We start from the raw sequence: 8,661 nt of genomic DNA, 5'->3' as shown, positions 1-8,661 counted from the left end.
GGAGTTCAAGGCCTCGCACAGCCAAGCTGCCACTGCTGGGCCCTTGAGCAAGGCCCTCACCCCTCCCTGTTCCAGGGGCACTGTATCATAGCTGCCCCTGCACTCTGACCCCAACCTCCTCAGTTGGGATATGTGAAGAAAAAAAAATTCCGCTGTAATGTATATGTGGCGATAATAAAGGCTTCTATGCCCCGTTCTATCTGGGCTTTGGTGTAGCATGGCTAGACAGGATAAAAATCACCATCCAAGCCATGTGGTCTTTGGTCTGGTGAGGTCAAAGTAGAAACTTTTGGTGTTATTCTAAAACATAAGTTTGGCACAAAATCAAAATCGCTGTTCCTCAAAGAACACCACACTCAGAGTGAAGAGTGGTTATAGCAGCATCACACTTTTGGGCTGCTTCTCTTTAGCTGGGACTGGTATTGAAATACCCAGCATGATATTGACACAAAGCGCAAATTCAACAATCAACTATGAATCAGCTTCAAGAGAAGAATCTGAATGTCGCTGAATGGCCGGTGGAACGACCTGAACTGGGCAGAACACACGAGATCCATGTGCATTACATCTGGAGCATTTTCCTATGAAAGAATGGTTACTATCTGAATGGTTACCTAGATACTAAAAGTCATTGGGATATTTTTCACATTAAATCAAAAGCCAACTCTTTCTGAGCCCTCACTAATTCATTTAGCTCTTTTTTTACCTTAGCCTTAGAAGAGAAGAAAGAGGAAGGCACCAGATGATAAGGCATGTGAGAAACGAAGGCCCGTGTTAATATTAACGTGAATATTTAGAACAATGTACAAACTATGAACTGCCATCTGATTAATTGTTGCATTACTACAGGGAATTCTTGCCCCTGCAATACCACCGAGGAAACACACAGTAATTACATTAACAAAATTAACCAAACCAAAATCAGATAGTTCTGTATATTTTATTTTTAATATTAAGAAAAATAGAAAAATACAACAGCATCTCACTCTTCCAATGAATGGCCATATTCTAGCAACAGTGCCACCTGCTTACTGGAATAGGTACTGTTCGGTTTAACAGCTTGACGAGTACGTTTTAAATCTGTGTATAGCAGAATGAACGTGTAAAATAAGCATTAACTGGTGGCCCTCTACTCCCTCTTACTTTTCATCAGCCTGGTTCACAGCAACTTTTGTCCCCACATATTCAGATGTTTTGTTAGAAAAAATGACGGGTTTTGTCAAGTGGCGTTGTGAGGGTGATTTATCTATTAGTTAACTAGATGTTTTTAATTCTCTTGCTTGTACTATGGGGTTGAGAGACAGGATATATTTGAATAAGCACTGTTTTTGTTTATTTTGTTTAAAGAACATAAAATAAAAATCATATCAAATTATAATTGAAATTATAAGCACAGACATTGGTATAATAGCATTATGACAATTATTATATGGCGAATTTGATGTCAGTTCCCTTTAATTCTTCACAAATTGCTGTGTTGAACTTCGACTCCAATTCTGGGCTGAAATAATTCTTCCAATCTCCAACAATTCCTTATGGGGAAAACAAACAGAAATCAAGAATTAGGCATTCCATTACCTAGAAACTACTTTAGAGACTTCCTTTTTTCATTATATACAATAATAAAATAGAATGGCAGAAAAAGTCTCTATGAATTTGTCTCTACCTTTTCTGAGAAAAGTAGACTTCTTGGTGTCCATTAAAGCCTCTGGTAACAGTGAGTAGTTGGACATTTTGTTTTGCTTCATAGACCTAAACTCACAGTGTTCAGTCACACGGTTCAGAACGTCTTTGCTCAGGCACTTACCAAGAAAGAATAATATGCGTTCAAGTACCCCAGGCAGATCCTGAAAGTCAGAGTCAAAGAGTAACAGATCACCATAGCTGTAAAAGATTAGTATATTACTAATAATAAAACTTGCTTTTATACAGTAGCAAAGTTACCCCGAGGCAGTCCCCCTACGAAAGGCCACTTGCTGTTCAAAAGGTAACCTCCCACAACATCACCAAAGACGCAATTCTTCTCTCTCCCATGACCAAGGTAGACCATTTACATACCACCTTATGATTGATCCGTGGGTGGTCCGGCAGCAACCCTATCGAGTACCAGAGGCTCAAAAGCAAGCTTGTGCAAATGCTCCAAGATGGCATCATCGAAGAGTCCTCGATAGTCGTTATCCCAAAGACAGATGGCACCTTACACCTATTTAATAACTTCCAGCGGATGTTGATGTTTCATAGTTACCCTCTCCCTTGGATCAACGGTCTAGAGGAGAACCTAGGCAGAGCCTGGTTCATCTCCAATTTAGACCTGACCACAGGCTACTTGCAGGTAACCCTCGCACCAGATGTGCAACCCAAGATTGCCTTTAGCACCGCCATTGGCCACTGTCAATACCAGATTCTCCACCTTCCAAAGTCTTATGGACATTGTCCTGAAGCGTCACCAGGCCCACACAGCCACCTATTTTAATAACTTTGCTTTCCACTCATCCACCTGGTCTGATCACGTACTCCATCTGGGGGAGGTTCTGGCTAGCCGGTAAGCCGCAGGACAAAAAGGTGGAGGATGTCTGGGAATACCCCTGACTGAGAACCAAATAGCAGGTTCATGCTCTTTCTGAGTTAGTGGGCTGTTACTTTTCCTCAATAGCTCCCCTCTCAGATCTTACGAATAAAGGGCGCAGGGACTCCATAAAAAGGGCAACCATACCAGAGCAGTAGACCAGTTAAACAGAGCATGGGTTCCAAGCCCTAAAAACGGCCCTCATCAGTGACCCCGTCCCCTAAAATCCAAATGTTGACCTTCCCTTTGTGCTGCAGATGGATGCCTCAAAGGTGGGACTAGGCATTCTCCTTTCACATTGCTTCAATGCCCTGCAGAGAAGAAGTATGTGGCAGTAGAATGGGAGGCCTTCACCATTAAGTGGACCATTGAGGAGCTCCATTACTACCTGATTGGCAGATAATTCAGGTTAGTCACAGACCATACATGGCTGGAATGGCCCAGGAGAAGGACAGCAATGCTTGAGTGATAAAGTGGTTTCTCACTAACCCGGGGCTCAGCATGGCAACCACAATGTGCAACAGGAACATAATGCTACAGTAGCTACTGAGCTGCAACTAATTGATGTTCTGTGCTGTTTTTCCCATTCAGAATGTTTGATCACATTTATAAAGCATGTAGTAAAAACCAGTCAAATTCCTTTAATTCTATAGCATCATCTGTATGGAAACACTTTACCTGAATCATCTCCTCGTACGTGATGTAAAAAATTCTGTCACCCAGATCCGTGTTTCTCCAGCTCTTTGCATGATCTGTCCACTTTCCATACATCACTGAGCAGACAAATTCACAACATAACAGTGTTCAACAGATGAAACCATGATAGCATCACCATGATAGCATTGTGTGGAGTACAGATCAGATTTTTCACTCACCGTTCCCTGCTAGGAATTGGTCTGTAAATTCTTCCAAGGTTCCTGGGTCATGCAGAAAACTGGTCATTTGATGGAAATGAAAAGAGGAAACCAGGACATCTTTTGGGTTTCGAGAAACATGAATGACCTACAGATAAAAGTGAATATGAAAATATATAGAGTCTACATACTGCTGTTAAAATTGCAAATTTTTCTGATGGAAAAAAAAGAAAACTAATAAAAACTAAGCTAAATCATGGCTGTTTTTCTCACATCTAATTTGAAATAGCAGCCAGAAATGAAAATGTTAGTCAAAATGTACAATTACTTGGTTGTACAAGTGTGCCAGCACTTTTATAATATTGCATGATACTTTTATAATGATTTACATTCAAGCCAGAGTTTACAAAACATTTCTTTGTTAAAAAAACTGCCAAATCAGGAGATGGCTACAAATTTCCAAAACAGATGTAAAATGTGACACCGCAGTAACATTAACAAGTAAATGATGTCTCTATAAATTAGGGAAAACTGCAACAGAAACTGTAAAGGAGCTGCAGTAATATCTGATAACTGCAAATTATTAGTATTAGTCACTCTTGGCATGTGACAACATGAAACACTCTCTCATATCATGGGCAGTGGTGGCTCAGCTGGTTAAGGCTCTGGGTTGTTGATCGGAGGATCGGAATTCAAGGCCCCACACAACCAAGCTGCCACTGCTGGGCCCTTGAGAAAGGCCCTCAACCCTCCCTGCTCCTGTATCATAACTACCCCTGCACTCTGACCCCAACCTCCTCAGTTGGGATATGTGAAGAAAAAAGAATTCCACTGTGCTGTAATGTATATGTGGAGATAATAAAGGCTTCTATGCCCCGTTCTATCTTGGCTTTGGTGTAGCATGGCTAGACAAGATAAAAATCACCATCCAAGCCATGTGGCATGTAATTGGTCTGGTGAGGTCAAAGTAGAAACTTTTGGTGTTGTTCTAAAACATAAGTTTGGCACAAAATCAAAATCACTGTTCCTCAAAGAACACCACACTCAGAGTGAAGAGTGGTGATAGCAGCATCACACTTTTGGGCTGCTTCTCTTTAGCTGGGACTGGTATTGATATAGCCAGCATGATATTGACACAAAGCGCAAATTCAACAATCAACTATGCATCAGCTTCAAAACAAGAATCTGAATGTCACTGAATGGCCGGTGGAACGACCTGAACTGGGAAGAACACACGAGATCCATGTGCAATACATCTGGAGCATTTTCCCAAGAAAGAATGGTTACTATGTAAATGGTTACCTAGATACTAAAAGTCATTGGGATATTTTTCACATTAAATCAAAAGCCAACTCTTTCTGAGCCTTCACTCAGTCATTTATCTCTTTTTTTTACCTTAGCCTTAGAAGAGAAAAAAGAGGAAGGCATCAGATGATAAGGCATGTGAGAAACAAAGGCCCGTGGAGCACTCAGCTTTTCTGCGATTTTAGCAGCACGTCTCTCTTCAAGCCAAGGCACTCTGTCCCAGTTGGGGATGGTCAGTACTGGTGTAAAATCCCCTCCATTCAGAAGCAGGGGAAGAATTTCCTGCATCCATGTTGTACCTGAAAAAGATTGAGTGGTACTTTTGAAGCACATTTCAGTTGCTGGCTGGAATATGAGGAAAATACAAAGGCTTCAAGAAATAAAACAAAAACACTTCAAGAAAAAAAATCTTTCTTATAAAATGGAGTCAAAAACACAGTTTTATGACACATTTAATATTTTAACATACAATGTTGTTGATCAACTTTTTCTGACCCAAACTATAATCTAGTAAAAAAAAGTGAATTTCAGAAATAGGATTTAAAAAAAAGTTCTGTAAGTGTAGTGTGGGTTCCATCAATCAATATGCATTGTTATTTATTTGTTTGTTTGTTTGTTTTAACAAGACTACTTTTAAGGAATTAATTTTAAAAAGCAGAAAAAGTAAATCACATACCAGATTTGGGATAAGTAATTACAATCACGTCATCGTCCTGCACTTGAAACGACTCGAAATATTTCAAACTGTCGGCTGTGTGTGCAATCTTTGGTAATAAAAGTCCATGATAAAGCAAATACAGGTCGTTGCTGCACATTCTGACCGGAGGTAACAGTCAACCCAGTGGACTGATCAGTCACTGGTGGTATGCATAACAACCTTTCAGTGAGGCATCTCGATGTCACATGGGTGGTTCACTGCTTTCTAAACATGAACAGACATGTTATTCAGTTCGGCTATGAGATTCCCACATACAAGTTTGTTTAAAAATACTGCAGGAGTATGTGTGTAAATGGTTGAGCAATAGCAGGTCCCATGACCATATGCAACATTTAGGTATTTTTACCTGGGTTTGGAACTCACACACATACACACACGCGCACACGCGCACACACACACACACACACACACACACACACACACACACACACACACACACACACACACACACACACACACACACACACACATACACACACGCGCACTCACTTTTCTTACAGTGTAATTGAATTTTTAATGTGTGCACCTGAGAGTTGAGGTGAATCCTCATCTCCTCATCTAACATGAAATACAGTGACATGCAAAAGTTTATGCAACCTGGTCGAAATTTCTGTTTTTGGGAACATTTAAGCAAGTGGACAATGAAATGCTCTCCTAAAGTTACAGCATAAAGTTACAGATGACACATTCCCTTTATATTTTAAACTAACACCCCCCCCCCCCCATATTTTACATTTTTAAAATAACAGAAAAGGAAAATTGCTCACAGCACAAGTTTGAGCACCCTGCATAGTTAGTACCTAGTAGAACCTCCTTTGGCAAGTAGCTTGTAAATGCCTGCCAAGAGCCTTTCAGCTTTTGTTTGAGGACTTTTCGTCCATTCTTCCTTACAGTTCTCACAGTTCTGTAAGATTCCTAGGCTGTCTTGTAAGCACTGCTCCTGACCACAGATTTTCAGTGATGTTTAGGTCAGAAGATTGTGAGGGTTATGGCAAAAACTTCAGCTTGCGCCTATTGTGGTAGTCCATTGTTAATTCTGAGACGTGTTTAGGATCATTATCCACTTGTTCAACTTCAGCCTTTTTTTTTTTTTTACAGATGGTTTTATGTTTGCTTCCAGAATTTGTTGGAAATTAATTTAATCCATTCTTCCCTCTACCCATGAAATGTTCCCCATGCCGTTGGCTGCAATACAACCCCAAAGCATGATCTGTCCACCCCCATGCTTAACAGTTGGATTGGGTTTCTTTTCATGAAATTCTGTGCACTTTGTTCTCCAAACATACCTTTGCTCATTACGGCCAGAGTTCTATTTTTACCTCATCAGACCACATGACTTTTTTCCAAAATGCATCAGGCTTATGTAAATATTTTTTTGCAAAAATCAGACACTGAGGATGAAGGAGAGATTTTTCTTCTGATGACTCTTCCATGAAGGCAATATTTGTGCATGTGCCACTGAACAGTTGAACAATATACCACAACTCCATGGTCTGCCAAATCTTCCTGGAGGTCTTTTGCAGTCAAACTGGGGTTCTGATTTGCTTTTCTAGTCATCTTACTAGCAGTTGTCTCTGATATTTTTTTTTGGCCTTCCAGACCATATCTTGACCTTCACTGTTCCTGTTAACTGCCATTTCTTAATTACATTCCATCCATCCATCCATTTTCTACCGCTTATCTGGGGCCGGGTCGCGGGGGCAGCAGTCTAAGCAGGGACGCCCAGACTTACCCACAGGGCTCAGTACTTGGTCCTCTTCTTTTCTCCCTGTATACTCACTCTCTTGAAGTTATTTCATCAGATGGGTTCTCTTACCACTGCTATGCTGATGATACACAACTTATCTTCTCTTTCCCACCCTCAGATGCCACAGCTTCTGACCGGATCTCAGCATGTCTGGCACAAATTTCATCATGGATGACTGCTCATCAGTTAAAGCTCAATCCTAGCAAAACTGAACTGCTGTTCATTCCAGGTGATTCATCCCCAGCTCATGATCTTGCTATATCCTTGCACAACGATCTGATCTTCCCTTCAGCCACAGCTCGCAACCTGGGGGTAACCATGGACAATCAACTGTCCTTTTCCTCTCATGTTGCTAATGTGACTCGCTTTCTTCTTTACAACATTAGAAGGATTCGGCCATTTTTGTCCACACAGACTGCTCGGGTACTTGTTTTAGTCTCTTGTCATTTCTAGACTGGATTACTGCAATGCACTGCTGGCAGGTCTACCTATGAACGCAATCCGTCCTCTGCAAATGATCCAAAATGCAGCTGCCCGGCTTGTTTTCAACCTGCCAAAGTTCTCGCATACCACCCCGCTGCTGCGATCCCTCCACTGGCTTCCGGTAGCTGCACGCATCCGATTCAAAACACTGACGCTGGCCTACAAAGCCAAAAATGGACCAGCTCCTTCTTACCTCAAAGCCCTCATCATTCCTCGCACTGCACCCCGCAACCTCCGATCTACCAGCACTGCTCGACTGGTTCCACCATCTCTCAGGGTAAGAGGCAAGTATACTACAAGACTCTTCTCTGTTCTGGCACCAAGGTGGTGGAATGAACTTCCCCTAGAGGTCCGGACAGCTGAGTCACTGGCTATTTTTAAGCGGCGGTTGAAGACCTACTTATTCAGGAAACACTTCAACTGGCACTTCTTTCCTTATCTTTTGCATTTAAAAAAAAAAAAACTTTCATTGTAACTTTGAACAAATGTTTTAAACTCATGGTATCTTAAGTATGTAACCTAGTGAACCAGCATTAATGTATTCAATGTTAGAGATTTAAGCACTTATGTACGTCACTCTGGATAAGGGCGTCTGCGAAATGCTGTAAATGTAAATGTTGAGGAGAAACTCGAAGTACTCCTTCCACCATCTGAGAATGTCCCCAGTCGAAGTCATCAGATTCCCACTCCCACTGTAAACAGTGTGAGCAGGGCACTGCTTCCCCCTCCTGAGGCGCCGGATGGTTTGCCAGAATTTCTTCGAGGCCAACCGATAGTCCTTCTCCATGGCCTCACCGAACTCCTCCCAGACCCGAGTTTTTGCCTCCACAACCACCCGGGCTGAAGCTCGATAGGACTCCTGCTTCACCTTGACGGCATCCCTTACATCTGGGGTCCATCACCGGGTTCGGGGATTGCGGCCACGACAGGCCCCGGAGACCTTACGGCCACAGCCGCGTCGACAGTGGAAGTGGAGAACATGGTCCAC

General features: G+C 41.9%; 1 protein-coding gene across 1 annotated transcript; it reads right to left on the bottom strand.

Moving 5' to 3' along the window:
- Nucleotides 1–1,308: 1,308 nt before the first annotated feature.
- On the bottom strand, nucleotides 1,309–5,694 carry LOC113658494 (sulfotransferase 2B1-like). The gene is made up of 6 exons (XM_047808569.1): nucleotides 5,402–5,694; nucleotides 4,816–5,024; nucleotides 3,442–3,568; nucleotides 3,245–3,339; nucleotides 1,667–1,847; nucleotides 1,309–1,532 (listed from the first exon to the last, which is right to left on the bottom strand). Exons 1-6 carry the CDS (start codon nucleotides 5,538–5,540, stop codon nucleotides 1,426–1,428), a joined length of 858 nt encoding a protein of 285 aa, XP_047664525.1. The 5' UTR covers nucleotides 5,541–5,694; the 3' UTR covers nucleotides 1,309–1,425.
- Between the last annotated feature and the right edge of the window lie 2,967 nt (nucleotides 5,695–8,661).

Source organism: Tachysurus fulvidraco, chromosome 25, assembly GCF_022655615.1.
Source record: "Tachysurus fulvidraco isolate hzauxx_2018 chromosome 25, HZAU_PFXX_2.0, whole genome shotgun sequence".
NCBI classification, from domain to species: Eukaryota; Metazoa; Chordata; class Actinopteri; order Siluriformes; family Bagridae; genus Tachysurus; species Tachysurus fulvidraco.
This window is presented reverse-complemented; position numbering and strand designations above follow the sequence as displayed.

Coding starts and splice junctions, on each gene's coding strand:
- LOC113658494 (XM_047808569.1), bottom strand. CDS start 5,540: ATGTGCAGCAACGACCTGTATTTGCTTTATCATGGACTTTTATTACCA. Junction 5,025..5,401: donor AATTACTTATCCCAAATCTG/GTATGTGATTTA, acceptor AATCTTTTTCAG/GTACAACATGGATGCAGGAA. Junction 1,533..1,666: donor GTCTACTTTTCTCAGAAAAG/GTAGAGACAAAT, acceptor TTTCCCCATAAG/GAATTGTTGGAGATTGGAAG.